This window comes from Sus scrofa, chromosome 2 (assembly GCF_054392235.1).
Source record: "Sus scrofa isolate SSC_HxYL_T2T_F1_AM1 chromosome 2, Sscrofa_HxYL_maternal_Yorkshire_Landrace_v2.0, whole genome shotgun sequence".
Lineage (NCBI taxonomy): Eukaryota > Metazoa > Chordata > Mammalia > Artiodactyla > Suidae > Sus > Sus scrofa.
In genome coordinates, this window is record NC_139384.1 from 44852425 (window position 1) to 44865813 (window position 13389).

Here is a 13389-nt window from a genome sequence, read left to right on the forward strand (position 1 = left end):
GTGCAGGGGAGGGGTCTTGGCCTGGGGCAGAGGCCGAGGAGGGTGGCACAGGTACCTTTTGGCAGGATGGGCAGGAGAGGGACAGAAGGTGGCCGCTGCCCTGAGGGAGCTCCCTGGAGGAACTGCCCTGGAGGGGAGGGGCGAGGGTACCTGTCTTTGGAGCCCTGTGGCTGGTGATGGTCAAGGGACCAGGCCTGGCGAACATCCCCCTCCCCCTCCCTCTCCCCTGCCAGTAATGGCTTTGCTGCATCCTCTGTCCCAGATCTGAGTTCCTTATGCTGTGGGAAAATCCATAATGCTTAGTACAAGAGGATGATGAGAGAGGGCTATGCATTGTGATGGGCACCGGGAGACCCATAGAGCCTTTATCTGGAAGGGCAGTTAAAGCACCATCATGGATGATATTGGTGTTGATAAAAAGCCTTGTGGAAAAAAAAATATGGATTTCGTGAATGAAGATATAGGTTTCTTAACCAACACAATGGACAGTGGATTCGACTTTGGAAAGACTTTTTGTATCATAAAAACAAGAACATTTTTGACACTTGGAGAAGAAAGATGACACATTAACAGATGATAGTGTGTATGCCTGGAATTTTTTGGTTTGATTTGTATGAGAATGACCTTGTGGAATGTTAACTTTAATAAAATTTCTAACAGTTTAAAAAAAAAAAAAAAAAAGAAGAAGCCTTGTGGTCAGAGAGATTGGCAGTGTTTCCAGGGCTCCAGCCCTCTCTTCTCCGTGAGGCCGGGAGCCCTCCAATGGCAGAGGCTGTGTCTACCCTGTTAGACCGGGCATTCCCCCCCAACCCCGAGATGGCCACAACATCTTTCCTAGCTGCTTGGGAGCCCCCTAGGCACGTGTTCCCTGTCTCCCTGTCCTATAAGGAACTTTCCAGGAGCACAGTTCCTTCCTTAGAAGGGGAGTGCCTGGAGGGCAGGGGCTGTGTGTTCTTCCATGCCCTGGGGTTCCACATCTCCAGCACACACCGTGTATCCACTCACTCATGCAGGATTCTTGGAATCAATAGACAGTTGGCTTCTTGGATGATGTGGACCATCTGGAATTCTTCAGCGTGTCAGGCACTTCACCATTCGTTAAACAGGAGCCATGTGCACAGGCTGAGCCCTTGGCCTCTGGCTCCTGGCTTCTGGCTCCTTCTTTAATCTGGCTAATTGCAAAACCAGACTCCTTTCTGGGCAGGTTTGGAAGGGGTTCCTGGAAGGAAAAAGGAGGAGATGGGAAGGTGGCAGCTAGGATGGGCATCTCTTACTCCAGGAGGGCTGATCTCTCTGGAAGTTCGGGCCTGGGGTGAGGGCTCTCTCTCAATTATCTCACAGCTTGGGCCAGAGGAGCAGGGCTAAGCTAGCAGCCTGCGAGGTATCATATGCAGGCCTCACAGAGCCCATGCCCTGCCCTACCTGTGTTCACCTTGGAGAGAGCCAGAGTGTGCGAACAAGTCATTACGAGTTTACAAAAATCAGAGGAAGAAACTGAGGTTCAAGGAAGGTGACTGATCTGCCCAAGGTTACACGACTTAGAAATAATGAGGACGCCGCCCTTCTCTGACTTTAAGTCCATCTCTTTTTGCTCTGTGGGGACCCATGAGGGGTCTGAGGGCTACACTGTAAACAGAATAAGGAGGGCACTGTTGTTGCAGCAAACCAACTGCCCCACCTGGGCATATGGACTCTTCAGCCTCAGAGCTATGCTGTCGTCAGTTGCTAATTCCTCAGGGCGAATGAGTTTGAAATCCTTCCTCAGAACCATGGGATATTGGGAGGCCTCTAAGCCTCCAGGTGAGCCTAAATTTGGGGACTCAGGGACCAGAGGCAGAGGAAGGAGGAGCAACTTGGTGCCCCCAGAAACACAGGCTATGGACCTCACAGTTGACCACAGGCCACCCACTCTCCAATCCCTTCTCCTGCCACTTCCTCACAGGGCTGTCTTCACACATGGAGCAGAATAAGAGCATTCCAGCCTTTGCTGAAAGGCTGTAAGTCTCGGACACAGGGGCTAAGCATCTGAGGGAAACGGGGCAAGGAGCTCAAAGTGCCACAGGGCTAGGGCTCGGCCCCTACCCTGCCCCAGCACCACCTCGAAAGCTGGGGGTGGGACCCCCTGCCTCCCGACCCACCAGACAGCTTCGCTTCTAGACATCACCTTCCTCCCAGTAACCCTCCACCTGTGTTTCTTCCACAGTTTTCATGAACACGGCTATTCCCATTGCTGCCGTCCTCATTGTAAGTGGATCCTTTCTCTGTCTCCCGGTGGGAGTGGGGACGGGGAGACGTCTGGAGTGAGTGCTGCCCCTTTCTGCATCAGGGTTTTGGAGGATGGGCTCAGCAGTGGGGCTGAGGACAGGGCAATGGATGGGGAATCTGTACATGAAGCTGGTCCCTCTCTCCCTCCCCCACTTCCAGGCAGACAGGGCCTCTGCCTCTGGGCCTGGAAGACCTGAGACTTTGTCTTTGGGGCAATTAAACTTTCTTTCTTTTTTTTTTAAATTATTGAGCCTGCAGCTTGGGCCAGGGATTGAATGAGAGCCCCAGATGCGCCCTACACCGCAGCTGCGGCAATGCCAAATTCTTTAATCCCCTGTGTCGCCAGGCTGCGCCAGGGATGGAACCCAAGCCCTTGCAGTCAGGTTCTTAACCCACTGCACCACAGGGGGAACTCCAATTAAACTTTCTTTTAGAAACTGCTATCAAACTTCTTAATTATCAAAGTGGAACATGTTTATTATAGAAATGTTCAGAAATTCAGAAGGGAAAGAGCAAAGAGAATTTAAATCACCCATAATCCCACTGGCAACAACTTTAATGTGTTTTTCTCCAGTCTTTTTCTGAGTCACAGAACACAGCATTTCTACAAAAATAGGATTGTGCTTCACATGCAGTTTTGTAACTGGCTTTTTAAAATTTAAGAATATAGCCCAAACAATTCTCCATGTCATTAAATATTACAATAGTGGTTTTCTAAAATGATTTTGACCAAAGCTGTGTAGGAGCTAAGCAGCGGGCATCGACAGTGTGCCCCTCCAGAAAGGCCTGGACCCCCCACGACCACAGCCCCCTTCACCCGGGGCTCCCACCTATGGCTTTTGTGCCCACTGCAGTGCTTTAAAATGATGCATTTCTTTCCCCTGGCACTGGAGCCCCTGAACTGTGGCGAGGTCACAGCCTGTCAGTCACGCTTGGGAATTCACTTTCAACGTGATTTATTGGGCTGGTTCCTGGCCTGGCTCCTTGGGGAACTCTGGCTGGGTAACAGAGGCCACGGAGCCAAACCAGGTAGTGGGAGGCTGGCGGCTAGGCAGACATGGAGGTGGTTTTGTAATTATCATGTTCCCATTTGCTCACTGAGGGCTGCTGTCTGAGAGGGGGCAGAGCTGACCGAACCTAAAGGCTCTGCCATGCGGGTCTTCCTGGAAAGGAGGGGGCAGGGCAGGGAGGGACGGATCCAGGAGATGACTGTAAGGATGATGATGTCTCCAAACGAAAGGTCCCTTAGGTCCCCTGCTCCCCTGCCCTCATTTCCTTCCCAGGGGCTGAGTGCTGTCAGTGTGGGCGTGGGGAGGGCAGGGGCTCTGAGTCACATGCTGCTCCATCTCGTTTGTGCCTCTGTCCACAGACGTTCGTGGGCCACGTCAGCTTCTTCAAAGAGGCCGACTTCTCCCCCTCGGTGGCCTTTGCCTCCCTCTCCCTCTTCCACATCCTGGTCACGCCGCTGTTCCTACTGTCCAGTGTGGTCCGGTCCACGGTCAAAGCTCTGGTCAGGTGAGAAGAGGGGTCCAGCGAGGGCAGCGGTCCACGTGTCAGCTCCAGGGCTGGCTCCAGTGGCCCCTGGAACCACAGCTGTTTGATTCCATTGATCTGGGCTTTGCTGAAGCTGGTTGTGGTTGGTCAGAGGGACATAGGCCATGTGTAGCTTCCCTCTGTGTCAGCCCTGACAAGGACTAGCCAGCCTGCTGACATTCCCAAGGAGCAGGAACTCTGAGTCACCTCCAAGATAAGTCTATTAAAAAAAAGAAAAGGAAGGAAGGAAAGAAAGAGAAAGAGAGAAAGAAAGAAAAGAAAGAGAGAAGAGAGAAAGAAAGAAAAGAAAGAGAGAAAGGAATAAAGAAAGGAAGAAAGAAAGAAAAAGAAAGAAAGAGGGAAAGAAGGAAAGAAGGAAAGGAAGGAAGGCAGAAAGAAGGAAAGAAGGAAAGGAAGGAAGGAAGGAAGGAAGGAAGGAAGGAAGGAAGGAAGAAAGAAAGAAAGAAAGAAAGAAAGAAAGAAAGAAAGAAAGAAAGAAAGAAAGAAAGAAAGAAAGAGAAAGAAAAGGAAGAAAGGGGAGTTCCCATTGTGGCGCAGCAGAAACGAATCCAACTAGGAACCATGAGGTTTCGGGTTCGATCCCTGGCCTCACTCAGTGGGTTAAGGATCCAGTGTTGCCGTGAGCTGTGGTGTAGGTTGCAGACACAGCTCAGATCTGATGTTGCTATGGCTATGGCGTAGGCTGGCAGCTACAGCTCCGATTCGACCCCTAGCCTGGGAACCTCCAAAAGCAAAGAAATGAAATACAATAAATAAAATAAAGATGGAAAAATTCAATGTTGAGCCAAAATCGATATACCCTCATAAATTCTAACCATTGCTCCTAGCTCTGCATTCCAGAGCCATGCAGAATGAATGCCATCCCTCCCCCACAGGACAGCCCCTCAGATTTCACAAGGTATCCGCAAAACCTTTGTCTTCCCCAAGCTGGACGCCCCCTGGTCTCTGCACAGATCTCAGAGCTGTCACAGCCCCGGTCAGTGAAGCAGTTTCTCCCAAGCCCCTGTACATCCTGTCCCCAACTGGCCCACAGCTCTAGGAGGTCCCACTTCTGGGCTCTAGAGCCCAGTAGAGACTCTGCCACTCTCCTACCAGAGGCATCGGCTTCTTGGGAGTGATGCCCAAAGGTCGAAAGCTGAATCTCTGGCTGGGGGTTGGCACAGCTGGAGTGTGAAGACTTCCTTAGGCCTCTGCAATAGCTCCTTGAAATCAAGGGCCTGGCGTGCCTCTGGGGAGAGCTGGCTATGTCCTTTCCTGTCGCTAATGGGACCAGACGGTAACAAATGTCCTCTGCACCCAAGCCCCTTGAGTGGTGAGGGGAGTGACACCCCTGTCTCGGGAACCCTGGCAGGTCCTAGGCAGCTGGCAGGGAGGGACAGCTGTTGGCATGAAGTAGCTGATGGAAGGAGCAACTTGCATGAGAAAGCTTTGGCAGGGGCTCAGGATGGACAGGGGCATAATGTAACAGAACTGTGCTTGTGGGAGTATCTGACCAGGGAGTTGCTGCCTTGGAAAGGGATTGGCTCCCGTTTCCAGGGTCAGCTGTGCTGACTCACTTTTATTGGCCATGGCATCGTGACTCCTAGTGATCAGCCCTCCTTCCCCACCCAGACTCCCACCCCAGCCTGTAGAACCCACAAACTCAAGGATGCTCCGCCTACAGGAAGTCCCTACCTGATTCCGAAGTATTTCCACGCAAACACTCCTCACCTCACAGTTACCAGGAAAGCTAAGGCCTCTTTTCAGAGAGAGAGAGCAGACTCGGGGCTGAAAGTGGAAACAGGACACAATCTGAAGCTTTACCCCAAGGCCAGCTCCACCCTCCCGTTACCAACTGTTGAGAGAAGGCTGGAGTGAGGACCGAGGGGGAAACAGGCAGAGGCTGGCCATCTGCTCCTGGTTTGGGCAGGGGGCGTCATACCCAGAGCAGACACAGGGGTTGGAGTGGCCCCAGATCCATTGGACATGTAAGCAAAAAGGAGGAAGCCGTGCATGGACAATTCTCAAGATTCCCCAGACACTTTGCCTACCCCCAGGGATAAGGGAGAGTGAATCCAAAGAGTGAAGCTTCTGGAACCTCCTCTGAGTCTGTAAGGAAGTCCTCAGGGTTAGGGCAATGGCCTTTTTCCTCCATGAGTTGGGAACAACACCTCCTCCAACCTCCCCCATCAAGATCGAATTTTATAATGATTAAATTATGTGCTGAATAAAGCATTTAACAGTGTCTGACACATAGTATATGCCCAGATATATTCGTTATGGTTGATAACCCATTCTAATCCTAACTAACCTATCAGAACTCTTAACGGGAACTGATAAAGCCCACTACCAACCATCCTTCAGTCTAATAACCCAGACTCACCCACTTTAACATTAAACTAACCCGACAACTAGCCCATCCGCCCCAATCCATGCCCTAACCTACTCGAGCTGACTATTCAGCCCTAACAAACCCTGGTAACACCTGCTGCCCCCCTTCCTCCTTGGCGCCCCCCCCCCGCCCTCCAGCCACAACACGGTCCCCTCCAGTGTGGGCTTTGCAGGGGCGCTGCACCTGGAACCCAGAATCTTCCCAGGGCTGCTCTCTCAGGCCTCCCCCTCCTCCCTCTCCCCTCCCCTCTGCCCTGGGCAGGGTGAGGGGTGTCTGTGCTTCGTCTGCAGCGTGCAAAAGTTGAGCGAGTTCCTATCCAGTGCAGAGATCCGCGAGGAGCAGTGTGCTCCCCGGGAGCCCGCACCCCAGGGCCAAGTCAGCAAGTACCAGGCGCTGGTGAGTGCCTGGCCTCCCCCTGCCTCCATCACAGTATTTTTCACTAATGCCTGCAGCTCCTGCCCTGCTTCGTCCTGCTTCAGCCTTTCCTCGCCGGAAGGGGGCTCCCTTCCCTGCACAGCTCCAGCCCCCAGCCTCCCTCCTAACCTTTTCCTAAACCACCCCCAGCCCCTCAAGGTTGTGAACCGCAAGCGTCCAGCCCGGGAGGATTGCCGTGGGCTCACGGGCCCCCTGCAGAGCCTGGCCCCCAACGCAGATGGGGACGCTGACAACTGCTGTGTCCAGGTGAGTCTTAGATGCTGCGCCCCCACGTCCAGTCACCCAGAGCCATCTCCCTGAGGACGCTCAGCCACCTGAAGGGCGTGAGTGCTCAGCCCTCTGTCCCAGAGGTCAACCTGCCTGCCTGTAGGGTCCCTAAGAGTCCTGAGACCAACACTGCCATCTCTTCATGTGGGGGGACCTGTGGCCATCCTCTGGGGGAGGGTGCCTCAGGTGGAGGATTGCATGAGAAGACCATTCCCCCACTCCCCTGCCCTGGAAGTGGTCTGGGGCTCGGAATCAGTGCTTCTTGGCTTTCATGGGGGAAGCGAAAAGCTATTCACACTGAGACCTACGCTTTCTTTCTGTTCTCTTCTGGGTGGTGGGTGCCACTGATGAAGATCATTGGAGGCTTCTTCACGTGGACCCCCGATGGAATTCCCACACTGTCCAACATCACCATCCGCATCCCCCGAGGTATGGCCCAGCTCACCCCTCCATCATGGTTTGGGGGTGTCCCCCTCAGAGTCCTGTCTGAAGTCCATGTCCCCACTGAGTGACATGGAATAAAAAAGAAACATCAGGATCTATGGATAACCTGCTAGATGCACCCTCGTGGTGGGTGCTGTGGAGTATGGAGGCTAGAGACAGGGTGGGCTGCATCCTGGAGGAGCCCATGAACTAGGTTGGGGGGGCAGCTGCAAGGACATGGGGAGACAGAAGGGCCTGACGTCAGACCAATTGTTGCAGATGTATGGGTGCTTTGAAGAAGGAAAAGCAGTCCTGAGTCTCCAGGGAAGGTGTCATGAGAGAGGGGTGGGCATTCTGAGGATAATCTGGGTCCCTCAGGCCATGAGCCAGGGTGGCCATTCTGGCAGGGGCAGCAACATGAGTAAAACATGGAATTGGGAAAGAGAAGGTGGCCTTTGCTGGGACCGAGAGGTGCTGCATGCACACTGGAGAGCCTTGGAAGGAGAAGCAGGTGCTTAGGAAAGGGTGGAGGTGGGGGATCCCCAGTGGAGGAAGGAGCTGGGGAGCCAGAGGTAGGATGTAGGTTTCTAGAAGGAAAGGCTCAAAGGAGGAAGGGACTCCCTGGGGGGATAAATTAGGAGTTTGGGATTAATGTATACAGACTACTATATATAAAATAGATAATCAACAAGGACCTACTGTGTAGCACAAGGAAATCTACTCAATATTCTGCAATAACCTATATGGGAATAGAATCTGAAAAGAATATATTTATGTATATACATAACTGAATCACTTTGCTTTACACCTGAAACGGACACAACATTGGAAATCAGCTACACTCCAGTATAAAATAAAATAAATAAATAGTTAAAAAAAAAGAAAGAAGGAAAGAAAAGAAAGAGCTCCCTGGGGATTCTAGGTAGGAGGAACGCAAACGGGGGCCCCAGAGTCAGGTGTATATATCTGTCTTTCTGGGTGATGGTTGTCCAGACTCCCTCCTGGCCCCAGTCCCATCTGCCACTCTCCCTTCCTGCAGGCCAGCTGACCATGATCGTGGGGCAGGTGGGCTGTGGCAAGTCCTCGCTCCTGCTAGCCACCCTGGGGGAGATGCAGAAGATCTCAGGAGCCGTCTTCTGGAACAGGTACTACATGCATCCTCTGGGCTCAGTTAGTGGGGAACGAGTGGACAGGCGGGCAGCCCTCCTTTCAGCCACATCCTTCTCAGGTGGGGCTGCATCAGGCATTTACTGAGGATCCGCTGTGTGTCCAGTGAGCACATAGTGAAAACAGTCCATTGTTATTCTCATTACCCATCAGTAGGATTTATTAAACTCTTACTATGGGCCAGTACTTGCTAAGTCCTCGGCATACCTTGTGTGCTCCTTATAACAGCCAGCAAGGTTAACAGATCTTGTTTCATTTATTTATTTATTTATTTTTAAAATTTATTTATTTATTTATTTTTGCCTTTTCTAGGGCCGCACCTGATGCATATGGAGGTTCCCAGGCTAGGGGTCCATTCGGAGCTGTAGCTGCCGGCCTATGCCAGAGCCGCAGCAATGTGGGACCCGAGCTGCGTCTGCAACCTACACCACAGCTCACGGCAAGGCCAGATCCTTAAGCCACTGAGCCCTCGCTGATTGAACCTGTGTCCTCATGGATGCTAGTCAGATTCATTTCTGCTGAGCCCACGGTGGGAACTCCAGATCTCGTTTTATAAAGAAGGGCCAAACTAGTTGCCCTCATTTCCCCAGCTGATAAGTGGCAGAGCTAGAATTCAAACTCAGTTCTGTTTGACTCCAAATCCTGTGTTCACGCAGCTGCACTGCCTCCCAGAGTGAGAAGCCATAACACAAACATTGGTTTCTGGCTTGGTCATCAGCAAAGCTGATACAGACCATTCAGTGGGTATTTCAAGGAGACAGAGATAAACCAGACAAAAGTGGATTTCTGTGCAAAGATCACTGTCTTAATTAAAGAACCAGAACCCCAGACTGAGTCCATCATGAATCTATTATTTATACCTGCTGACTTCCAAAAAGCACTGAAACTAGTTAAAGATACATGTAAACTAGAAGCTTTTTAAAAAGTAAGAAAAGAAGAGCCAGGGGTTGAAGAGGGTAGACAGGTGTTCAGAGACCTGTGCAGAACTCGGCTATTGCAGTCAGCGCATCGCCTGGCTTGGAGCCCACTGACTGGCTCCCCCAACGCAGACACTTGCCAACACCTCCCACCCCCAGTATCCAAGAGAAAGAGGGACCTGATTGAAGTTTCAGTAATAAAGATTGCAGCCAGTTCAGCAGAGGGCACGCTCTCCCTAACAATCATTTCTAGAGCCAAACTGGCTTTCAAGATGTCAGGTGTTTTCATAAGCTTGAGTGCAGACTGAACAGAGAGAAAGACCTTGGGCCCAGGGTCCGAGGACCTACATGCATCCCCATTTCCTGCTTTTCCAAAATGTCCCTAAATGGCACACCCAACAGATGGCAAGTTTCCTTCTTCGGTGGGGCTGTGGGCTTCCCCTGACCTCAGTCTCTGGAGCCTTAAATTCCATCAGGGATGTGGTGTGTCTGGGGGCAGAGGGGCCTCTGCCTCCATGCCCCATCTTATTTGGGTGTTTCTCAACACAGCCTGAGTGGGAAGGTCCAGGCATTAGGTGGCCAGGGCCTTGTGCCAACTGCCCGTTGGGGCTTTGGAGGGAGGAGTCCTGGTCCATGTCGGTGACGGGAAAACAGGAGCCCCCAGTGAACTGTGAGCTGCAGAAAATAACTGATATTTATTGGCACCTGCTGTGGGCCAAGGCCCTGGCCAAGTGCATTGCAAGCACAAGTTCATTGAAGCCTCCTGCTGAGTGTTATCTACCCATTTCACAGAAGTAAGAACTGAGGACAGAGAGGTTGGCTGACTTATTGGTCAGCGTGTGGACCAGGGTCCCAAGCCTGAGCTCTTTCCCTCAAGCCTAGCCGCTGCCTTGGGCTGGGGTCCCTTGGGTCCCTCTCTTGGGGCGGGCCTTTCCTAGCTGGGATTACAGAGCACAGAAACCGGGACTGCCCCTGGATTCCCTTGTCTGTGTCTCTCTCAGCGTGAGTCAAAGCCCTCTGAGCCTATTCCCTTTGTCCCACTTTCTTCATCTCCTCTCCACCCCCAGCCCTCACCCTTCCAGCATCAACACCTCTGTCCTCTGCAGAGGCAGCTCAGCCCTGCCCCGCCTCAGCCCCCACTTCCTCTCCAAGCCACGCCAACCCTCAGGGTCTGACTGCTGCTCCTCTCTCTTTGGAAATTTCTGCCCCAGCCCAGAGGGCACAGGGACCACGTGTGTGCCCGACACTGTGTAAGGCGCTTTATGGACTTCATTGTCTCAGACAATCTTCACCAAACTCTGATGGAGGCATTTTCATTATCCCCCCTTAGCAGACAAGGAAATGGAGGTAAAGCAGGTTGCCCAAGACCATCCAGCTCTTAAATGGCAGAGTGGGATGTGCATTTAAGTGCTCAAGTGCACGGGCTCTCCTCTTGTGCTGAGAGAGAAGGGGCTTGAGAGCAGCATGAAGAAATAGCTGGCCTGGCACTCTGAAGACCAGCAGCCGCTGTGGCTGTACTACCCGCCCCTCCCCCGCCTCCTCTGCAGAACCACCGCACCAGGTGCTCACAGCTCCATCCGAGTTAATATTCATTCTCCTCACCAGGCAGCTCAGACCCCAGGTCCTGGCTCTGTTGGGGGCCCAGGGAGGGAGTGGTGGTGAAAGGATCTTATCTCTCCAGGATCTACTTTGCCTTCCTCCTGTGCACAGCTTCCCTCCCAAGCGTAGCCAATGCATCAGTGTAGCCAGCAGGCAACCCTGAGAAGCTGTGAGCATTTGTTCGCTTGTGCTCCACTTTCTCTACATTGATGTAGTCACTGGCTCCATATTTACTGAGCACCTGCTGTGTGCCAGACCCGGGGCATAGCAGTAGGGATGCAAAGACCGTGAAGACGTGGACACTGCTTCCGAGGGAGGGGAACAGAGGTCGGTGCCACCATCAAGCACAAAGGACCAGTGATCTCTGTGGTTATGGAGAGAAGGCTCACATGGATGTGGTATATGAGCCTTGAAGGACTAGTGTGTTTTCATCAGATGGAAGAGGCAGGGCTGGGAGAGGAAGATACTCAGGCAGGGGTACCAGCATGGGCAAAAGTGTGCAGATGCAGGATGACGTGGTTCTGGCTCCAGGAGCAGTGGTGTGTGGAGGCATGCTGCTGATGGACAGGACTGAAGACAGGGGCTGGGCAGAAGTTGGACCCCCTGTATACCAGGCCTGGAAAATAAAATTTAACCTGAAGGCTGTAGAAGAAATGTGCTAGTGATCTAGGATGAGGTATCAGAGAGAGAGAGAGGCTGCAGGAAGGGAGCCCAGTCAGGAGCTAGTTACAGTGGCCGGGAGAAGGAGGAGGCTGGCCGGACATGGCTCAGTTGGCTTCACCTACTGTCTGTCTCTCTAAATCCTGGACATGTTGCTGTGGCTGTGGTGTAGGCCGGCAGCTACAGCTCCTATTCTGATCCCTAGCCTCAGAACCTGTACATGCTTTGGGTGCAGCCCTAAAAGACAAAAGACAAAAGACAAAATAATAATAATAATAATAATTCTGGGTATGTACGCAGCTTTCCCTGGGCCATCTATCCTGGGCAGTGAGTTAAGTGCAGGGGCTGTGAGAGGACCCCTCTCCGTTATGTGCAGGAGCTCCCTGCCTCAGACCCTGGGCCCCAAGTCTGCAGGGGGAAAATGCACTTGCCAAGTGAGCCAAGAGCAAAGTAGTGTGGACCCAACAGCCCCTCGCACAGGGCCTGCCTGTCTGCAGCCAGAGGTGAGGGCGATGCCAGGCTGCTCCAATGTTTTTCTTTTTGTTTCTTTTTTTTTTTTTCTGTCTTTTTGCCATTTCTTGGGCCACTCTCACAGCACATGGAGGTTCCCAGGCTAGGGGTCAAATCGGAGCTAGAGCCTCCAGCCTATGCCAGAGCCACAGTAATGTGGGATCCAAGCCACGTCTGCAACCTACGCCACAGCTCACGGCAATGCCAGATCCTTAACCCACTGAGCGAGACCAGGGGTCGAACCCGCAACCTCATGGTTCCTAGTCGGATTTGTTAACCACTGAGCCGTGACAGGAACTCCCTGCTCCAATGTTTTTCATCCATACCAGGGCCAGGACCTGGCGACCAGACAGCTGAAAGCGTTCTGGGAGGCACAAGGCGGGGAGTTGGGGGATTAGGAGGCGCACAGCCCAGAATGCCCCAGGGAGAATGGTTTGCGTGTACAAATATCCATTTATTCCTTTGTGGGAAAACATGAATAGTGTTGTTGAGCGGGTGGGAGCAACAGTTCTGGAGGCAGGCTGCGTGGGTTCAGATCTGGACTCTGGGCTTTGGGAAATTCTGTGACCTTTCAGTGCCAGTTTTCCCTTTTTGCCCATGGGGTTAATGTGAGGCTTACCCTGGCACGAAGCAAGTGCCCTATAAATATTAATACAAATATTATTCTTTGACAATGTACTTCTATGCCAGGAACAAAATTCCCCTACTGCTCTTTAATTATCCTCCAGCCTATCTCCCAGGAGAGACTGTAGTGAGCTCCCTGGGGACAAAGATCATATCTCATTGTCCCCCGGTATCCACAGTGCTTTGGCTAAATGAATTCATTTGCTAAGTGAATGAACCAGGAACAGCGTATTGACCTTTAGGAGACTGTGTCTCCTAAATGCCTCTTTTCCTCCCTCTCCTTCCCACATGCCTTTGCCCAAGCTGTTTTCCTCATCCAGAACCCCACTCCCCAACTCCGCTACCAACATTTGGAATGTGTGGATCCTATGAATCCTTGCCTCGCACCGTGTCCTAGTGTGTCTGTCTCTGCCATGACACTGGGCTCCTCGGAGATGTGGCCGGAGGGTTATTCCATGCTGAGTCGCAGGTGCTTCATGCAGGATGTGGATTTTGTGACCAGCTCTGTGGAAGCTACAAAGGAGAAGGCCTGGCCCCTGCCCTCAGGGAGATCACAGGTCCTGGGTGGACAGAAGTGTGCCGGCAGAGCCTAGGGTG

The 13389-nt window shown here is 52.3% G+C and overlaps 1 protein-coding gene across 7 annotated transcripts in view; it reads left to right on the top strand.

Moving 5' to 3' along the window:
• ABCC8 (ATP binding cassette subfamily C member 8) overlaps positions 1-13389 on the top strand; it is an 88453-nt gene that overhangs the window by 43050 nt on the left and 32014 nt on the right. For all 7 annotated transcript variants that reach the window (XR_014837240.1, XM_085011835.1, XM_005661102.4 and 4 more), the window contains exons 11-16: positions 2204-2244; positions 3635-3780; positions 6481-6586; positions 6755-6871; positions 7246-7321; positions 8355-8460. Coding sequence is in view for 6 of the 7 variants with exons in the window: in XM_085011835.1 (XP_084867961.1) it covers positions 2204-2244; positions 3635-3780; positions 6481-6586; positions 6755-6871; positions 7246-7321; positions 8355-8460 (592 nt within the window). In the remaining variant the exon portion in view is untranslated. The remainder of the gene's footprint in view (positions 1-2203; positions 2245-3634; positions 3781-6480; positions 6587-6754; positions 6872-7245; positions 7322-8354; positions 8461-13389) is intronic.